Below are 22148 nucleotides of genomic sequence, written 5' to 3' on the forward strand. Positions count from 1 at the left end.
AGAAGTAAACTTCATTTATATAAACAATTAATTTGTTTTCACATTTTTTATTAGCCTAAGACATAACATAGTCATTTAGATCTTTTGATAAGCATGACATAGCCCATGTTATCATACTGAGTTTTTTAATAACAGCCATAAACAAATCACTTGACCTTTTTTTATTAGCTCTTGAATCCTTGCTACCAGTAATGCAGGGTTCCCGCTAGTTGCAAGTCACTTCAAAACACAATTTTGGGGGTCAGTGTGACTTTTTTCAGCATTGAAATTGATTCGCACACTCCCCTGTCTGGGGACCCATTAATTTTTTCCACAAATATTTATCAACCACAACAGCATGTACAAGGTGCTCTACTAGTTGTCGAATAAGGTGAACAAGAGAAGCCTGGGCCCTGGCCTCAGAGTGCTTACCTCGTGGTGGGTAACAGGACAAGGAAGCCAGCAGGTGTATTACTGTGATAGGGGAACCACAGGGTGTTGTTGGGGACAAGAGCATCCTAATAGAGAACTGCTGTGACATTTGGCAATGGGAGAATCCAGGCAAGCATAAGACTTAACCCCTATTCTCCTGCAGAGTGCCTTTTAACTGTAAGTGTGCAAAACAAAGCAACACCAACAAGTCGTTCTTTTGGATTAAAAAAAAAAAAACTGAGGAATTAAAGACATGCACAATGTGAGCATGAACCTCAACCACCCACTTGTTTCTGAGTCCAAAAACATACATGATGGGAATTGAGAAGTAAAATCGCCCTGGTACTGAAAATATACATAAGATACGCTAAAACAATAGCCATATAAACCAAAGATTTATTGTGCAGCTTTCAAAGAGTCATGCCAGTTTCTGTTTGGAGAGGTAGTCAGAAGTTTATAAGCTCTATAAACCTCTCTAAGTCCATGATCCTCATGATTCAGGCGGGGATCCTGCTCTTAGTGATGAAACATCTAAGGGTCTGCAGTTAACAGTATCTCCCGGTTTGGCCAAGAAAAACATACTGCAGAGAATTATGAGAATTAAGATCACCTTCCAGGAAGTGGAGGTCACCAGGAAAGATTGGAGGAGTGCAGATTCATAGAAAATAATAGAGGAGGAAAGAAAGAGAGGTAAAATATGAAGGCAGCAGTTGTCGTCTAGTGATAGAGCAGGAACCATGGCTTTATTCCTCCTGCCTGTGTCCCTCCACCTTGTACCTGGTATAAGGAAAGCACTCAACAAATATTTGTTGAATGAACGAATGACTACATGGATTTGATTGAAGACACACTGAAGGTTTGGGAATAACAGGGAGTTATTTCCATCCCCCATGTGTAATGATAATGTAATATTCAAGTGCATGTATTTGGTAGCATTTAGGGAGCTGCACTGCATGGTGAATAAGTCCTCAGTACATATTCACTTTGTCTTAATGAAGAGCTTCTACCTTGACAGGCAGTAAGAGAAATACTGAGCTCAAGGTGATTTGATCCCCTTTATTACAAAATTTTTGTTGTTGAAATTAAGGGCTCACCAGAAGAAATACTCCCTTTATCGCCACCATAACCATGGCACCTCTCCCTTGGCACAGGCCCCCCCTCTAACTCAGTGATAGGAGTGTTCAGCTTTCTTGCATCATATGTGCAAACTTCTTTGCCTCTTAGGAAAGCTTTTAACTTAGTTGTAGAACCTCCCCATGCCTTTCAAAGGAGCTGAATCTAATTTGTCTCTCCTGGTTTAGTGCAATTGAATCATCTCAGGAAAATGAGAAGCAATTAAATACCTGTTGCTAACAAGGTGCTGAAATAATCTGCCAACAGACACAAGGTGTTTATTTATTATTGGAGTATGTCATTTGAGAAAACATTATGTTGTCATTCTACAATAAGAATTGCCAGAATCGATTTTCAGATGGAGGCATCACAGACCTAACAAGTACCACTTTGAGGAGCATTAAAAGACAAGTTAAGAGGGCCTGTGAACATTGGTCAAGGTTAGCTCAAGTGCCAGTGTCCAACCCAGTGGGAAACCCTGTCGATGGGATTTGAAGGATCTGGATGGTGAAGAGGAAAGGCAGCTTTTTAGCAAAGGCCCTTTAAGCCTCAGTTCAGGAAATTATTAAATTCATTAGCCAGATACTTACCACCAGCTATTACTGCCCAGCCAAAGGAAAAAACAGTGCCAGCAAATGTTTTAAAACTACAACTAAACAAAAGTCAGGAAGCGTGTAATTAAAACTGTACCTTTATTGTATTGTAAAGAGTTTCACTATGACATGGAAAATATTTAAAGGAGAAGGCTGTTTAGCTAATTTGTCTGCAAGTGAACTGCTTAGTGGAAAACTATCCTAAATTAACTGTAAGGCCACCCACCGAGCGAACCTCATAAAAGGCCATGGCTGCTCAGCTTGGTTTTGTGTAACCGTTCAATAATTACTAGATAAATGCATAACTAAAAGCTCTATTACACTAATAATTTGTACTGAGATAGATGTGTGGGACACCCTGCTGGGTTAATTTGTCATCCCCGCAGCAAACTTCTAAAGAGAGCTCTTCTGTTGGGGGAATCGTGCTAATATGTGGTCCCAAGGAGGACAGGTTAGAGCAGTAAGACCAATTGGCTCCTTAATCTCTTAAAGAGGCAAAATGCCCCCAGGGTGAGCACCAGAGAGAAAAATAGGGTGATTAACCACGTGGGCCTAAATTTAAACTCATCTGGACAAAAGAAGCTGCTCTCCCTTGTTATTCCTTGCCCCTTTCTCTCCATCTGTCTCTCCTTCCCTCTCTTCCTCTCTTCCTTCCCCCACACCCTCACTATAGACCCACATAGGCACACATGGTGAAGGCAAGGTCCTAAGCAAGGTTTCTTTAAACTCCTCATTGATGAGCCTTCCTGGTATTGCTTGTACTATAAATCACATCATCAGATAAATCCCTAGCGGTTCTTTCTTCTTGGTCTAGCTTAATATAATGTGGATTCCATGTTTGGACTCATTCTTTATTTTCCTTTTTTTGGAATGGAATAAAAAAAGTCAATATTGGACTTGTATCTCGTTTTTATGTGGAATGTTTTCTTCTGTCACATATACACACACACACACAATTGCTGTTTTAAATATGAAGCTCACATTGAAGCTTCAGTGCAGGGTTTTCAACCTCCCCTATTGACAGAACCATAAATCATGTTAAAGTTAAGTGAATTACTGTAGCATGGAACTGTGGCTTTAACAATGTTTATGTAGTATCAGCTTATCATCCATGTAGGCAGAGGGGGGTGAGTACTGATATTTGAAATGGGAATATACAGCCCTATTAATGTGGTTGCAGTATTACAGAGAGTCACCCATTTCATGCTGCATGCTTTGTATTCTTGAAATTAGTGTACTTAATCACACGTAGAAGATGTTTTCTAAAATGTATATATTCACAGTAAATTTACATTTGTCATGTGCCATTGCTTCATTTGAAATGGGGACTGCTTCTCCTCCTTCCCCCCATCAAACACTTCCTTTCTCGGATGTGCAAAACACACATGAGCAACATCAGAGTTGCCAGGTTCCGATACAATAATAAGGGACCTGTGAACACAAACTTCTGAAGGGAAATAAACCATCTGACCTCTGAAAAAGAATTCAGATGGGAGCAGCAGAGGACAATGAAAAGTGCATGGGCTGTAGGGTCAGCCAGTGGGGTCCTGGATGGTCACTCAGGACCCACGTGTGCTTGTGAGAGTCACTTATCTTCTACCTTGCCTTTTTCCCCCACCTGTACAAAACATTAAAGCGTGAGGAAGAAGAGGAAGTGAAGTGACATATTGAAAGGGCTGGGTACTGTCGTAAGTATGGTTACTAAATACTCTGTGACTCCTTTTATCCTCATACCTGTGTTCGCTTTCTTTGAATGCGGTTCTGTCGAGAGGGTTCTCACTTCCTCCATCCCTCAATCCTCATCCCCAATCTGCTCTTTCTACCTGCTGCCGTGGGTCTAGAAGGAGTGCATGTTTCTCCTCTCTGGGTAGAGCCACAGAGGCCCAGAGGAGGAGATGTGGTCTCAGGGAAGTGAGCCAGTGGGTTACCCCATCCCACTGCTCTTGTCTGGTGGGGGGAACAGGGAACTCTCAGTGGGGCAAGCTAATAGCTCCCTCCCATTTAGCCATTGCAGAGACTTCTCTTTGCTATGTCTTCACTAAAGTTCAGATAAGCACCTCTTTTGTTAACAAGAGTCTGTGTTGTTTCTAGGAATCAATTCAGCAAGTAATTATTGAGCGTTTACCATCTGCCAAGCACTGTGCTAGACCCTAATGAACAAACCAGACAAGTCCTGCCCCTGTGGTTTAGCCAAATAGGTAGATATGAAACAAAGTATTATCACTATGATGAGATTAATTGGAGGCAAACTCAAGAAAGGGATAATCCAGCACAGGTATTTAAAGTATTTGTGGGAGTTTGGATTTACTTGTGTGGGTCCCTTCTATTGGCACAGGATATGAATTTAGAAAACCTTGGCATCCCTGAGGGATATCTCCAGATCTTCCCAAATCCCTGAGTTCCTGAACACCGTAATAAAAGTTGTGAAATTCCTACATACCCAGTAATGAATGCTTTGAAGATATGCTAATATAGACTCTTTCAAGTGAAATATTCTTAGGAGTGAAAGAACCCAACCAAATGCCTTAACCATCCTTCTACTCCTCCAAAAGGAAATCATGGATTGGTGCTTGTAACTAAAAAATGTAGAGGTTTATGGCTTCAGGTAGGGCTGGATCCAGATGCTCAGGTGAGACCTTCAGAAATCTGTATGTCTTCTTCTTTCCTTCAGCTCTACTATCTTCTGTGTGAACTTCATTCTTAGGCTGAATCTCCTCAGAATGTGGCATTAATGATGTGAGCAGCTCCAGGCTTAATTTCCACCTATGTAACAATCCCAACGGAGAAAGAGAATAGCTTTTTTACAGATCTGGGAAAGGTTCTGCTCCTGGATGCTTATGACTCTGATTCTCCTGATTTGGGTCATTTGCTTGGGTCACTTTTGGCATAATTCTTATGTTTAAAGGTAAAGGGGTTTCTCATTGGTGTGGCCTGGGTGGCATGCATACCCACAGAGCCAGGAGGTAGGGTTAAGGCCACTCTTGACCACATAGCTTGGGGCTGAGGGAAGGGTAGGTAACCCTCAAAAACCTGAGAGCTCTGTTTCCAGAGGGAATGGCAAGACAGAGAAAGCTGAGCCCTTTTTACCTAGCTGAAGTGACTTATTCCTGCAGTTAGGATTTGCAGGACACAGGTTAAATGCAGGATCTAGAGAGTGGTGATTAACCCATGCTATGGGCCTCCAGGTCCATGAAAGCAGTCCAACTCTTGATATCATTATTGCCACATTGCATTATATGATCCTGATTATTTTTCATGTATCTTAATCTATTCTAAAAAAAAAAACAATTCTAAGAATAACAAATAACCCACAGTCTAATGTACTGCCTAGCACATAGTTGATTCTCAACACATACCTTTTTTAAATGAGTGAGCCTTGCTAGGTACTAGAATTAATTATAATCCTGAGAAAAATACTTTTTTTCCTGTGCTATTTTATCCAATTTCTGGATAAGAAAATGTGAGCTCAGAAATGTTGAGTGACTATTCCTAATAGGACAGGGAGTGATGATTTCAGATGCAGAATAGTCGAGCTCTACAACCCAAACACGACATATGATTTCCATTCACAGTAGAGGAAGTGAGGAGGCTGACACACAGAGCTAATGGAATACCCAACCTGGGATAAAATCTTGAACCCCTAACTTCAGACACTGGGCTGATTCTTCTCCTCCTTCCTCCCCTTGTGTCAAATCTACTACAGGAAGAATAAATCCTTCAATCCTATAGGGTATATTCAGGAAGATACTTGGAATTCAGGAGGACGCTTTGAAAGTAACCTCCGCTTTAGTAATCCTCTCTCTCAGAAATAGGGGCTTAAACCACAATGTAAACCCGACAATTCGGTGGAGGAAATGCTGCAAATCAGCCCACGCTTTTATTTTTGTCATGGGTTTTGCTGTTGTTTATTTGCTTGTTTTTTGCCCTTTTTTTTTTCACATTGGCAAATACTTGCACAACCACCAGTAGTCCTCTAAGGGGCTGGAGCACCTCCATGGACTTTACTTCGGAAATTCTCTTTTGCAGGACTCCAATTTGTTAGAGGACTCCCTGCCTCGTTCCATTAACCTCTGTGATCACCCAATCTGTGGGGTTGTTTTTTTCTCAAGTGTTTTTCATGTTTCTTATTATTGATCTCTTATTTCATAGCATTGGTTGCAGATAACATAGACGCTCCAGTTCTCGTCATAGAATGGAATTCTTGTCAACTTTGCTTAAACAGTCCCTCTTCATATTTCCAATAATCATAGCTGTTATGTGGCATTTGAACATATTTCACACTAGCCATCATGGCAGCCTAGGCAAGTAGTGTGCAAATATAGCATATTCAGAGAGGAGGTCCCGTCAAGATCCCAAGGCTGGCACTCTATCTCACAGAGCTTGAACAAGTACACTCAGGGATTTTAAAACTCAAAAAAATTACAGCCTTTACAAAGCCAGGATGTCTTGGAGATTGTGTTCAAAAATACTCTATAACTTAGTACCTCAGAAACACTTGAAAAATAATTTCTTTTAAAGGGCACGTGCTGGGACACCTGGGTGGCTCAGTGGTTGAGCGTCTGTCTTTGGCTCAGATCATGATCCCAGGGTCCTGGGATCTAGTCCTGTATCAGGCTCCCTGAGGGGAGCCTGCTTCTCCCTCTGCCTATGTCTCTCCGTCTGTGTGTGTGTCTCTCATGAATAAATAAATAAAATCTTTTAAAAATATTTAAAAATAAGGGGGCACATGTTCCCTAGTTTAAGATATTTTAGATTTCAATGTTACTACTATGGATCAGTTGTACTGAGTATTTGTAACTGTAATCCCAGAGACAGACTTCCATTGGAATGCAAAGCTACGTAAGCATCAGCGATTGAGTACAAACTACATTTTGCAGAAGAGAGAACTAGAAGAGAAAGAAGTCACCCATATTAATAAAGCCAAGTAGTGGCAGAAACAAAACTATAAGTTCCTTCATCTAGTTAGTAAATTTTCAAAAAAAAATAATTATTATAAAGTTTTCTTTAAAAGCACTCCTGGGATGCCTGGGTGGCTCAACCATTGAGCATCTGCCTTTGGCCCAGGGCATGATCCCAGGATGCTGGATCGAGTCCCACATCGGGCTCCTTGTGGGGAGCCTGCTTCTCCATCTGCCTGTGTCTCTGCCTCTCTCTTTGTGTCTCTCATGAATAAATGAATAAAATCTTAAAAAAAAAAAAAAAAAAAAAACTCCAGATCTTCTTTTAAAACTTTTTTTTTTTTGTAGTATTTAACATGTATCAGATCTCTGATAAGCAACTCCCAAAAACTGACATGGTGGGCCTTTCAAAGGGTAATAGAAATTTGCATTGTATCTGGGTTTGCTGGGGCCTGGACTGGGGAGCGGGAGGGCACAGTGTGGGAGCAGGAGGAAGACATGTTCAGATCCTGATTAGGTTGGAAGTATGCCTGGGTAAGCAGGGGTCTACATGGTAAAGGGGGAGGTCAGTATGGACACTCAAGGACTGTAGATCTAAGTGAAAAGTAGAGCCTCGAGGGAGACAGCTCCCTAATTCTAAGTTTCTAGATTGTCAGAGTTTGAGATTTAAGCAAAGGTACAGGTTCAAAGTATATTTGGTTAAAAAGTCTTTATAGGTCATTGTATCTATGATAGCTATGAGCGTTAGATCAAAATTGTTGCTACTGTTGCTTTGTTTTGCATTTTGTTGTTAAGGGATTTTTTTTTTCAAGACCCTCATGTCATGTCCATACTTGATAGTACCTACTGTCTCATCATTATGTATTTATTTATGTATTCATTTGTCCAAGAGACAGATTATTTATTCATTTGTCCAAGAGACAGATAAGCAGCAGGTCCCTCTTAACTCGTACTTACTATTCCTTTCCCCTTGTATATTCTGTAATCCAAATAAATCTTAGCAAATAGGAACAATTTTTAATTTATTCACCCCCCATCCTCATCCCCATCCTTACTTATGACAGTATTTCCAATAAAAGAAGCTATTTATTGATCACCTACCCTCATGGTCAGGAACTACACCATGTGTTTTTGTCTTTGTCTCATTGGATCTTAACAACAAATCTATGAGGTGTTATTCACCCCACCATACAGAAGGCAAAACCGAGTCATAGAGAAGCTTAGAAACTTAAAGCATAGCTGATAAGTGAAAGATCTAGAATTAAATCTACACCTATTTGACTCTAAAGCCCACAGTCCTCATATTATACCTTTTTTGGATTCATATGTTTAACTTGAAATTATACACACACAAGTATGGGAAACCAGCACAGACCAAAGCAGGTTAAATAATGGTGAAGACAGACAATCAAAGAGCTATAATGGGGGAGTGGAGGAGGAGTGGGTGAAGGTAGTCAAGAGGTAGTCAAAAGGTAATCAAAGAAAAAAAAAAGCGACAATGGAGTTAGTAGAAATATAGAAGGAAAGCAGATTGCTTTGAAAGCTTCAATACAGTGAGGCTTCAGCAGAAAGATGGACCAGCAGAAAGACAGGGTTTAGTAGGGAAGAGCTGGAAGGAGCAGTGATCATCAGGTGCTCAACTCATGAGCACAGCATGGCAGGTGTTTGGAAAGTGAACAGGAGTTATATGGGGCCAGCACACTATGGCCCACAAGTCAAATCCAGTCCTCTGCCTGTTTTTGAAAATAAAATTCTATTGGAACATGGCCACACTCATTTGTTTGTGTGATATCTATGGCTGCTTCTGCACCATAGCAGCAGAGTAGAATAATTGTAGGCAGAGACCGTGCAGCCAGCAAAGTCTAAACTCTCTGCTCTCTGGCCTTTACAGAAAACGTTTGCCAACCCCTGGTCTAGATTATAAGCCAGAGCCTCAGGGCAAGAAGGGTCCTTCAGTGGCTAATATTGATCTAAATAAAAATGTTAAAAGACCTTGCCCTCCTCCCCTCCCCCTTTCTGTCTGTTTTTCCAGGAGACCTTGGAATTTGATTTCCAACCCGAGGATCCCCTTTATTCAAATGGAATAGAAAATACCAACCGTCTTGGAAGTGCAGCATAACATAAAGTTACTTTGGTAGCAAGAATATAAAAATATCAAGTGCTTGACCAGCTATCATGCAATGTCATTTGTTTCTCTCCTGTGACATCTGGGTCTTTCACGTGCATCTGAGCAATGTTAAAGATAGGTACTCTAGGTTTTGAAAGCCTTGGGTTGCCTCAAGTCAGAGGTTTGTTATTCAGACAAGGCTCTACCTCCTAAAGGCTTAAAAACCATTGCCAAGTCCCCTTTCCTTGTGTCTCTATTAAAGTAAATCCCAGGGACACCTGGGTGGCTCAGCGGTTAAGCATCTGCCTTTAGCCTAGGGCGTGAACCTGGAGACCCGGGATTGAGTCCCACATCAGGCTCCTTGCATGGAGCTCTGCCTGTGTCTCTGTGTCCCTGCCTGCCTCTCTCTCTCTCTCTCTCATGAATAAATAAATAAAATCTTAAAAAAAAAATCCCATACTTCCAAACTCCTGGGCTTTCATAAGTGGCCAGTCTGACTCATGCATGATTTATAAATTATAGCTATAGACCATTAAGATAGATTTCTCAGCTTTAGGTAAGCTACAGTGGCATCATATACTGTGGTTTTGAATTTCCGAAGAAACCAAGTACATAGTAGTTGACAACCCAAATAATTCGAATTCTGTTTGCCTTTATGGAAGGCTTTTTTTTTTCTCCCACTTTCTTCTCCTTTTAGCGATCTACCTTATTAAAATCTTCACTTCTAAATATGAGTAGTCAGGAGTTCTTAATGCCACCCGTGGCTCTACGGCAATGGTTATTTTGGTCTAAAGTACCATCATATTGCTAAAGAGAGGAGTGGGCTTTTTCTGCTAACCGTACTAACACGGGAATGGTTTGGACTCTCACCTGTTGCCCCTGACTTTGTGTTGATTAATAGTAAGACTATGAAGTCTTATAAATGCCATGGCTTGGGAGTGATCATTCCTCCTGTGAGAGAAGAAGGCTGTGTGTTTCCCTGTGTTAAGAGCATGCTGCCCCTGAAAGGGGATTAGGTCGTATTGTTTGCGCTGCTCTCTTGACAGCTTTTCTTTGGAGCCTCCCAGACAAGAGACTCTAGGATTGCCAGAAAGGAAACGCTAAGGTGAAAAGAATCCAAGTCTCTATCCGATCTGTGAGAATCTGTGATGGTTTGTGAACGAGGAATAAAGCAATTAAGGCAATGTCAGGTTAAATACAAGAACCTATTTCAACCCATAAATTTTGGTTTGAGGAAAAATGTGGGAAGGTTCTTAGAATTCTTGGAGGTTGAGTTTGGGGAAAATTGCTAAAAATGGTGAGGAAGGATTACTTTCCTCTCTCTTTTCTTTCTCAAGCTTTATAAAAGAATGAAACGAGTTTCCAAACCTATCTAGCTATGCCTCCTTGATAGCATCCTTTTGAGCTAGAATATATGTTAGTAAGGCCTCTTCCCTATGGAGGACTCAGACTAAGAGTCCCTTGGATCAAATAAGACTCCCAACCTACACAGTAATACAGTCATTACCTTGACCTTCTCCTTCCCCAGTCCTCATTCTGCTTTAAAAGAGAAAGCATTTAAGTTTATACATTTAAGTTAAATATATATATAAATATATAAATAAAATATAAATATTTATAAAAATATAAATATAAATACATATTTATATTTAAAATATATATTATATACAATACATATTTACAATATATATTAACATATATACATATATGTGTGTGTGTGTGTGTGTGTGTGTATATAGTGTTGAATTTTTAGCTTTTTCTCTTTCAAACTAAAACCAAGAGAATCTTTTTAAAAGAAGCAGAGTCCAGGCAGGGACAGAGTAAAAACAAGTAAACCAACCTGTCTGACCTGCTTTCTTCTTTTTAAGTATCCAGTAATATGATCATTTTGTAATAAATAACTGAGCTCTACACCCTTTGGGAAATTCTGGCTCCCTGTTTCTTGAATTGTGGCTACTTTGTTCAGAATGTGTAGGCAGTGCGTTCTAGCCAAAGAAACCTGATCAAATTTCCTTCCTTCTTATTTGTATTGTTTGTGAAAAGCCCAGCAGTTGTTTTAAATAAGTCTGGCCCCTGGTTAAAATTTAAGCTGGTAGTGAGAACCATCCAGAGCAGAGTGTTTCTGACACTCTTTGCTGCTCCTGGCCTAGGGTACTAAGAGTATTAGACCCCAGAAGCAGCCAATTTTGTAGTGCCTTTTAATACACAAAATTGTATTAACATCAACATGGATACAGATGGATACACTGTAATAAACTGTAACCACTTGAGAAAAGCCTTTATTGACTCTCAAGTAAATAATGCACATTTTAAAGGATCTAGATATGCATTTACATAATGTGCTATAATTTTTTATTGTGTCAACTACACACACACACACACACACACACACACATATCCGTAAGAGATGTTTTTCTCTGTCAAAAGTTTGGACTGAGACCATTCTTTGTGCATTGCATTAGTACCATGCCAGATTCAGAATGGTGGAATTCCCAAATGGTAGTTTCTCTTCTGTGGGACCCCTGATCTGAAGATCTCAGTGTATATTTAATGAATTTTACTGATTGAGGGATGGACTGATTTAACCCCAACAACGCTTTGTAAAATGATTTGAAACTACTCAGACAAAAGCTTGGGCACACCAAAAATGTCTAACTCAAGGTCAAAGAGAGAAGACAAGAAACAGGAAAGAAGAAAATGCAAATCTACATGTTGCTGAAGTCTGAGCTTTAGAGAACCAAAGAACATGGGTCTTACCCCGTGAAAGAGTAATACTAGTGCTCTACCTAAAGCATGTATTTAATGATATTTAACAGGACTGTGTAATGTCTGTAACACAACTGATTTCCTTCTGAAGAAATGAAAGCTCAGGACCTCAAATGATTTGTATGCCCACTTTCACTAATGGCTGCACCAGAAAGTCCAAAGCATAACAAAGTAAGGGTTGAAATGCAGACTCAGCAACTGCCTGATTTGAAACTACAGGCGAAATGATTCCCTGGTGCTAATTAATTAAGAATTGGTCCTTATAAGTCAGTAGTTGCAGACTTAGTTTCATAGAGCACCACATGTTCTTAAGTTCGTGCTAAACTCGGTGCCACAAGGAAAAAGTGAATTGTTTTAGTAGAATATAATAAACTCGACAAAGGTCTGAATTCAGGTTGCTAATGATGTTCTTTCACCTATTAACAGTAACAAAGAGATGCTAGGATGGATGTTTGTTACCAACAATCAAAGGAGGGATTCCAAAATCTGTTGAGTTATTCCCTCTGTCCACTTCCTTTAACTTTTATCTGTCTGACATTTTACTCAAGTGAATATTTTCCCTTGGGCAGCATTCTCTGTGGGCCACCACGATGCATCCTCGAACGCCATTTATCACTTTCCACTGAGCACCTGAAGTACTGTCACTTTATCACTAAGGTCGGCTTCCTGGGGAATTTTGGCAGTGCAGTTCCCACCTTTGTGTTAGACATGCTGCCAAGGTTGACTGTATCATTTTGTTATGCTCAGTACATCCCCAGCCATATTTGGGAAATGTCCCCCCGCCCCCAATCCCTGACTGCAAACTATTTGGTCAACTGCAGGGTGCGGGGTCAAATTTTCTTGCTACCAGCAAAGATAGCCATGCCGTATTAGATGAACAAAACTCGTTTGGTTTCTTAAAGTCCCATGTGCAAAAGTAAGAGATGACCAGAGCCATTTAACAACTTAATCTTGTGGGGTTTTACTCAGAGACAATTATGGATCCCCAGATCCATAATTTATCATTTATTATATGAAGTCCTAAGTTTGACCAGTTCTGGCTTTTTGCCAGGTGGAAAAAAATGCAAGTGTTAAGTCTATTTGTATGGTTCTCGATTTCTGTACCACCCTTGTATTCATTCAATTGATCACTGTACATTTGACTAATACTTATTGAGTACCAGACAGTGTTCTGAGGATATGACAGTGAATAATTAAACAGATGGAAAAACTATTTTCTAAGATGTGAAAGATTGAAAGAAGAGCAAGTATAAAGGATGGAAGATGACAACAATTCTGGTTTCATTGGCTGTGTTCAAGATGCCCTCAATTGTATGACTGAAGATAAAATTTTGTCTGTGTTGTATTATTGTATCTCACACCCACAGTAGAAGCCCATCAGTGTTTATTGGATAGATTACAGGCTGCATGAATGAGGTGGTCCCATCAGATCATCCATAAGACATGGAATAGACTATTGCTTCCATTCCACATCCCCATTTTCACTCTTTAAAAACTATAGATGCGGTTCTGAACCTCAAAATCCTAGCCATTTCAATTATTAGTCAGAAAGTACCCCAATACTAAAGATAGTCCAGTAGGGAACAAAGAACCCATGGCCAGTGATCAATGGGAATGTATCATTTTTACAGTCCTCAGCCATGCTTCTAGAGTAGTGGTAGAAAGCACAGCCTCTCTTGCTTAGTCACCTCTACAGTTTTATGAGTCACTCTTGGTATTAGAAATTTTACTGTCTAAAATTGGAGCATTCCTTTGTTTGATCTTTGCAGGGACTCCTTGAGTTTGAAGACTTAAACTGCAAAGTGTAAGGGAAAATAAATATTCTCACCTGCTTTTATTTGGGAGCTGCTTCTCTGGCCTTCATTGAGAAGTGAGAGCTGCTACCTTGGCATTACTTGGTTTGAGTATCTCCAACCGTTCCCATGCCTGCTCTTCTCTAGCAGATTTTATCAATCACCCTTCCAATTCAAGGGCAGATGTTCTCGCAGAAACATTATCAAGCGTCTCACATAAGTTTTTTAATCTACTGTAATCTTCTTGTACAAATAAAATGTAGCAGGGCTCAAATAAAAAGGAGTAATAGTTGTCTGAGTTCTTTTATCAATTTTTATGGGCAGAGGGCCCACAGTTTAACAGGAGTCACTGCCTACTCAGCCTGTGGGTTCCCCTGCTCTAACATTTATGCATTTCTGAGTTTCAGTTTGAAATGGCCAAAAAAGAAAAAAAAAGTCTATGTAAACTGTCCATGTAAAGTGAGGCATCCAAATGGCACAGGTTCATTAAGTGATCATTTACTACATACTTCAAAAAAATTTCATCCTGTATTAGTCCCTAGAAATTTCCTTGAAAGGGGTATAAGAGCTTTAACAATGAATTATTGTCTATGGGTTAGCTCAGCATGAAAGAGGATCCATATGTGCAAACTAGAATTTGTCATATGTAATGTCAGTTAAATCAGGTCTAATCTACCAAATACATTTTTTATTGCTTGCTTCATTAAAAAGGCTCTTAAGGTAATGAATAATCTTCAGCTTCACCAAGGATTATTAATGCCTTTATAACTCATGTCCACTGAAAATGGAAAGACAGCCTGAAACCCTACCCTAATCTAACCTCCATGTTTGTCTTAGAGCCTTAAGGAAGAAAATCTGTCAGAACTATCCAGTGTGAAATTCAGCGCCATAAGCAGTGCTGTGAGCTGGGTCAGGAAAGAAAGGAAAAAGGAGGTTGAAGCGGGCTTGATGCTGTGGCACAGCGGACCTTTCCCTTCATGACTCTCACGTTTTCTTTTCCTACAGCAAGCCCTCACGCAACACCGTCGACTCTTCATTTTCCAACATCGCCCATTATCCAGCAGCCTGGGCCTTACTTCTCTCACCCAGCCATCCGCTATCACCCTCAGGAGACGCTGAAAGAGTTTGTCCAACTTGTCTGCCCTGATGCTGGTCAGCAGGCTGGACAGGTGGGGTTCCTCAATGTAAGGAGACCTCTTTTTCTTTCCAATTTCTTTAGAAATATTAACCGAATGTAAAAATAACAAGGGGAGACCTTCTGACCATGTGACATTGTGCTCTAATGTTGCGCTGACGGACTCCAGGCAAATGTCATATTTATTCTAGATTGTGGGAAAGTTAACTTGCTCTAAGAGTGATTGGCCAGGGTTTAAAAAGTGTTTGTGTTAAGTTCGCAACTGTCAAGTTTATGGATATAAATCATCTCAAGGGTGAACCGTATAACCTTCTAAGGTCTGTGGGCTGATAATTCCACCTCAGGCACACTAACCCTTGGGCTCACGCGGTTAACAAAATAGAAAGACCAAATAATTTTAAATAATGATTTGGGGTGGTAGGGAGAAGTAGGGGGATGAGGGGGCACAGATGTTTCAGATCAACGGAGTTGATATTTTTTAAAAATACAGTCTTCTAACACTTTAGATCAAGTTGACCAGTACTTGAACTCAAGATGCTAGAAGTACAGTTTATTATGGTTTGTTATTTCTGCAAGTAGTTATCTTTCCCACTTATCTTTGTATAAAGCTAAACAGTATTCAACAGCTTCAAATGAATGTTTTCATTTTTTTTCTCTAATAAACCAAATAATTGCAACTTGAAACAGTATTCCAAATGTAAAAGTGATTTTTAAAAATCACAAATTTTATTTCAAAGTTGGACTAAGTGTTTACAGTTGGATAGCTGTATCCCACAGCCACTAATAATAATAATGAATAGTAAATAATGACCACCATAAAGCCAAATGTGATTTTCCTTTTCTCCCAATAGCTACACATGAAGCCACAGATCAGCCGTCATTATCATTGCCTAATTTAGAATATTATATCACACCGCCCTGTCGCTGATTTTCTCAACCCTTGCAGAAATACCTGATTGTGCATATCTGAGACAGAACAGGCAGCTTTGACTAATGTCTGGTGATGTGTTAGCAGATACATTTCTGTCTAGACAACAAATCAATATGGGGCCTTTTTTCTTTTTGCTTGTGTATTCATTTGCTTGGCTTATTCTAAAGCATTCACTTATGGACTTTAGCCCACTCAGAAATAACACATGGGCAGGTTTGCTGGCAAGAAAGCACAGCATTCTGATTGTCAGACGAGATAGTCTTTGAGGAAACAATACTAAATATATAAGAGAATGTGGATGAGGGGCTGGCTGAGGCTGCCCCTACAGAATTATTAAGCTTACACTTATTAAACCTGGGACAACTGATTCTCCTTCACCTGAACTTTGATTCAGGACTGTAGCCTAAATACCAGCTGTGGTTACCGGTTGTGCAGTGTCACTGAAGTCTGGCATCGGAAAAGCCACCTGGGAGACCATGAGAAATCTGAAGTGATCACCAGCAGCAAGCATCTGACTTTTAAATTTCTAACTTCTTTAAAAATAGTCCTGACATTATCCTATATAACTGTCAAAATCCCGGTTTTGCATTTTGATCAAAATTTTGTAAGGCTTGAGGCAGGTCTCTTTGTGGGACTGTTTTGAAAAACTTGAAAATAAAATAGATTTTATTGCTTTCTTCAGAGGGGAACTTTCTTTTGTCAAAGAGCTGTTATTTGGTTGTTCTAACATCAGGCAGCCAAATAAATATGACTGTTATGGCATATGCTTATATAATTTAAATCAAAATTAGAAGTGATATTTTTCCCTAGCAGAATTTTGACAGCTCAATTCTAAAGTTTCTGTGCCTGATGTTATACAATATGTGAAAGAAATTTTTTATGTTCCCTTAACATATTTATTAAATGTTATATAATATCAACTTTGAGGAGTGAAAATAAAATATTATTTTTAATTTCAAATGCATATTTGGGGAACTTCATTATATCTGTATAAGTAGACAATATGGAATAATCCTACAACTTGTAAAACATATATTAAAAAAATTATAATCATGAGAATGATGATGAAGGTAGCAATTAATACAGAAGTGAAACATTCCAAGCAAAAGTTGGTGGGTCATTTTATGGAAGCGAGATGTGGAGAAGGTCAAAGTAATTCAAGAGATCATTTTAGGATACATTGAGTATGTGTGCCTAAGATGAAACTTCTGTGGAATGCCTTAAGAATGCCTCAACTTTTTTTTATCTATCTGCTTTTATGGAAGAATTCAAGCAACTAAAATACTTCGTAATTTTACCTAAGTGGTGACTAATACGTCTTTTGTTTTCAGAAGCTGCTAATAGTTGATATCTGTCTCTTCTTTTCCTTCTGCGTGTTCTGTTTTGCTCCCACGCTCACAGCCCAATGGGAGTAGCCAAGGCAAAGTGCACAACCCATTCCTTCCCACCCCGATGTTGCCACCGCCGCCGCCACCCCCGATGGCCAGGCCTGTACCTCTGCCGGTGCCAGACACAAAGCCTCCAACCACGTCAACAGAAGGAGGCGCAGCCTCCCCAACCTCACCAAGTAAGTATGGCTGCGATGAGGCGCCGGTCACTTATCAAGCTCTGTTTACTTGAATCCTCATTTAAGTTTGGTCCCTAACTACATAGGCTCTACTGATAGGCACATATCCCCAGAGATGATTATAGCATGAATTTGCAGAGCCAAAACCAGATTGCAATGTACACCACTCTTGGGTATGATCAGCTACACCAGATGCAGAAATGACTGAGTGTTTGGGTGGAGAAAATGGCATAACTACATGCCCCAGACTGAAATCAAGATATGACTATTAAATTTTCATATTATTTGAATGGCTTTGAATGCTCTCCTCATGATCATCAAACATCATCTACTTGCATGAATTCTGATTAGCAAAAAGCTCCTTTTACTTCTGGAGAGCCCTCTATAACTTACAGTCCAAGAGAAATGCACTTGATGAGCTATAAAGGCTGTGCACCTCATGCATCAAACAGGGAAAACAAAGTTAAGTCAAAGTAACAGTTCAAAGGTGTGTACCTTGAACACTCACCAAGAGTAAGAGCCTAGCAGCAGATCAGAGCTGGTAACCATGGTAGTTGCATGGCCAGGTGTGGCAGGGGAAGGAGGTAGAACGTGTAATTGAATGAACTCTTGGCTCTTCTCTGAATAGTAAGGGAACGTGTGATCAGACAATATGGGATTTCCAAACTTTTTTAGATGATAGGGATTATTACTTGCTGAATTAGAGGAATCGTTACCAATATTTGAGAGATGACGAGGGGATAGAAATAGTCTGAATACACAGATTTGACTTTTGTTAGTACCTGGAACAATGTCAAAAAGAGTGATGGCTGGAGGCATAGCTCTGAGGTGATGGTTGGATAGGAGGACTTAACCTTGATAGAAAGGTGTGATGGGCACCTCCCGAAAGCTTTACTGAGGGGTCAAAGTGTAGGAAAGGATAGTAGTTATGACAGCAGTCCTAAAGAAAGCAGGTTTCCGAAGAGTTCTACAAAGGTGAGACTGAAGGCAAGGAATCTACTGAGGAATAGATAAGAGTAGACTAGGGAAAAAATGTTAAGATTAAGAATTTGACCAGCAATCACAGAAGTTGAATGGAGGAGAGCGTGAGGAGGGATATTTTGCAGACATGAGCTTTGGGGTCGGACAGTCATTTCAGTGACTATAATGAAGGATGATTCTAGGCCTGTTAGGTTCCTTACTTTCAGGTTAGGGAACATAATTGTATTGGGTGCAGGAGGGAAAGGGCCAAAGAGGAAAAATAAGCCTCTGTTGATACTGTGTTTGTTGGACTGGGGACACTAAATTAATTCTGGGGACACTAAATACAAAAGGTCTGAAGTTCCTTGTGGGCATGTCTTTGAGAATGAACTTTGGGTTATCTAGTATTTATTCATTTTGGTAACACACGTGGAAGTAAGTGGCATTGTACTTGGATTCTGGTACTACAACAAAAAGATTGAGGGGCAATTTTGTGGGGACCTACTTCTCTTGATAAGAGATGGGTCAACACTTTTCAACAAAGGAGAAAACCCCAAGTGTCCAGTGACACAGCAAACAAACGAGGCTTGGTCTTCGAATTTGGAAGCTCAGCTTGGAAAAGAAGCTTTTGAGAAGCAGAGGCTCATAGGAGTGTCCTGCTTATTGTGTATTAATGTAATTTCTTCAAACCAGTTAGAGAAATCACCATCCCCAAACTCTATTTAAACCTGTTCACTGGGGATATTGACTTACAGATCGGTAGCCACATAATTATTGCACCCTGTACATGCCTCCAGGTACAATTTTCTGCTCATCTTCTCCCTATCTGTTCAGGACAATGACACAGTTCTTTAAAAGCCGTGTGGTAATACTCTACCTATTCCATTTAAACACATCCTTCCCTCCACCATCAGCATCTCCTGCATTCATAGTGCATTTTCCAGTAATGGGGATGGGGCCCCTCTGAGGCACTGGGGAAGAATAGGTATACCTTGTGCAGTTATGGAAAACTAAAAGATAAGGACCCAAATCCCCCCACCTTTCCCATTACTAGCTGTGTTTATCTTCAAGTCAGTTTCCTCATGTATAGAATGTGGGTGGTGATACCTGCCTGTCAGGGTTGTGTCAAATCAGCCAGAATAAGTACCACCACCAAATAAATTGGGATATTTTATTACCTGCCAAAACTCTGATCTAGCAGAGTCCCCAGGCTTGGGTAATGACAAAATAGTTCTGTGGGACATGTAAAGCTATTCAGCCCCTGAATCAGGTTGATGTCTTTGGGTCCATACTTCTGGATTCCATACCATGGATAAAATCAGATGCCTTGTATGAAAAGGTATCTGTCATTCCATCGTGGCCAGACTCAAGCATTCCTCCAACATGATGGGAAGAAATGTGGAGGGGGTCCCGGCAGATCCAATGCATGTGGCTGCATGTCCATTAGGACAGGGTTTGAAGATTTGGGGAAAGGGGTGATATTGGGGGAGAGAGGGCCAAAAGTTTGATACAGGTAATTTGATATTTACTTTTTTTAAAAAAAAAGATTTTACTTTATTTAAGAGAAGAGAGCATGCAAGCTAACACAAGCAGTGGAGAGGGGCAGAGGGAGAAGCAGATTCCCTGCTGAGCGGGGAACTGGGCTCAGGACTCCTTCCCAGGACCCTGGGATCGTGACCTGAGCCGAAGGCAGAAGCTTAACCAAGTGAGCCACCCAGATGTCCCAGCCGCTCCATATGATTTTAAGAATTTGGGCAAAACAAAATGTTCTACTGGTGGCATAGAAAGGCATTTATCATTATAAAGTCTATCCCTTGTTTCTAGGCTTTTTGGGGTTTGCTGAATTCTCAAAAATGTGCTGTTTCAGAGCAGTATCTCACCTTATCATCCTCTCTTTTATTGAAAAGACAGTGACAGACTGGGGGACCTATAATTTATAGCATAGGAGGAATATTTCAATTTAAAAATCTCAAAACCCACTGGTCCATACTGGAAAGAAATTTAACAACTCCAGCTCCACTCCCCCCCCCCACACACACACACAAATTCCTCTTCCATGCCCTGATTTCTGAACCAATTGCTAAATAAAATACAAGCAAAAATCAGATTTGAAGACCAGATTATCACTTTACTATCAGAGAGTTGAGTTTATGACTATAGGCAAATATGCTGCCTAATGCTGAACTCCTGAATTACACAGACAAATCTCCAGTCAACGGGCAGTGCTGAACTACCACAGGCCTTCCCAGGTGAGGTCTGCCCTCCTATTTAGAGCCGATAGCATGGAGGCCCAGATGGCTGCATGTTGCCTGCCAGCACCTGTCTTCCTAAGAGAAAAGAGCACGACAGGTCACCTCTGGTTTCTACTTCCAAACTCTACAGTCTAGAGAATAGAAAGTGAGCATGGGGTCGGGGTGGGGGACCAAGGGGATATGGAAGGGAACCAATATCAGAGTGAAATCGCCTGCACCTCTCTTACCATTCATCTTGATGACTACCTTTTTCCATTTGCTTATTCAGCCTTCATATAGTGAGCATGGACTGTTAGCTACTTGGGATATAGATATGATTAATCCCTGCTCTACAGAAATGTGGGATCCGTGGAAAGAGACAGCTGGTAAATGGGTAGTTCACAAGAGACAACACTAGGACAAAGGCATGAGTTCTATAAGAGCATTTGGGAGGGAGTTTGGTCCAGGCACAGGGTCTCAGCTAAAGATCATTTTGAAAAGGGTGACTTCTATGCTATTTTAGTAGGGATAATATTCAGGTGTTTTAAATCTGAGAAAGAAGAAACCACCCTGGTAGGGGGGAAGGGATGTCTAAAATTAGATTACCACTGAATAAAAATTTAGGGCAAAAAATATAGTTTCATAAGCTATGTGCTTTCCTAGAAATTAAAACCACAGGGTGGTTGGATCCTGTTTATCTTTGCCAGTTTATTAGAGCTCAGCTTTAGCAAGAAGAAACATCATGATGGGGTATTAAGTACAGATGTTCAACATCCCAATAGTATGTCCAAAATTGAGGCTTTTTTCAAAAACACTAATTGCATAACCTAGGACAGCCATTCCTATTTGGGGTTTGAGATGACTTGTAATAAAATGAGATTTATAAAATAAAAGTAGGAAATCATGCCAAAGGTCTCCTATATTACCAACTTTTCTGGGCCAGAAATTCCCTTATCTGCTATTGGGAGTATCACTGACTGCTCTACCCACTCTCTTAGGCAGACTGTCAGGACAAACTGGGGTGACAGATGCGCTATGCTGTAGACAGTTAAGAGTCCAAGGCATAATTTTTAATATCATCTTATAATGAAATACAAATGGATGCCAGCCTAAAGCAGAGTATGTATTTTTAACCTAATCAGTTGCCTCTGGCACCAAATACTCAACTTTGCAACTGTGGCCAGAAAAACATGGGTAAGGCAGATTTGGGGAAAAATGTGCCTCTGAAATAAATACATTTTAATGGGAAAATTCCTTACTAGTGCCCTAAAACAACAACAACAGAGGAGTAGGAGTGAAGTTAAAAGTTCTCTCTCTCAAGGAGAACTTTTATATTGTTGATTTATTTGGAAAAAGATTGATAAACTACTATGCCAGTTCTCCTTAGGAAACCATGATAACTAGAGATGACCTATAAGGGTGATTCATAACGAGTGTTCTCTGTTCTGCTGACTACCTACCTACCGCTGTAGATTTAGATACCTGCTGAGAGAATATCACTTGTTCATTCAATAAATAGTAATTGACCATCAGCTAGCTACATGCCAAGTCATGTTCTAGTTACTAGGATTCAGCAGGAAATGAAAGAGATTTTACAGATTCCCTGATCTTGTGGAGCTCACATTGTAGAGAGAGAAGAAAGT

The 22148-nt window shown here is 40.2% G+C and overlaps 1 protein-coding gene across 10 annotated transcripts in view; it reads left to right on the top strand.

Annotated features, from left to right (window-relative positions):
• Positions 1–22148, top strand: part of NFIA (nuclear factor I A) — a 373107-nt gene that overhangs the window by 298599 nt on the left and 52360 nt on the right. For 8 of the 10 annotated variants that reach the window (XM_077892019.1, XM_077892017.1, XM_077892020.1 and 5 more), the window contains 2 exons: positions 14687–14865; positions 17149–17314. In XM_077892019.1, the coding sequence (XP_077748145.1) occupies positions 14687–14865; positions 17149–17314 (345 nt within the window). The remainder of the gene's footprint in view (positions 1–14686; positions 14866–17148; positions 17315–22148) is intronic. The other 2 variants (XM_077892018.1, XM_077892026.1) reach the window with 1 other exon arrangement.

Source organism: Canis aureus, chromosome 3 (assembly GCF_053574225.1).
Source record: "Canis aureus isolate CA01 chromosome 3, VMU_Caureus_v.1.0, whole genome shotgun sequence".
Taxonomy (NCBI): domain Eukaryota; kingdom Metazoa; phylum Chordata; class Mammalia; order Carnivora; family Canidae; genus Canis; species Canis aureus.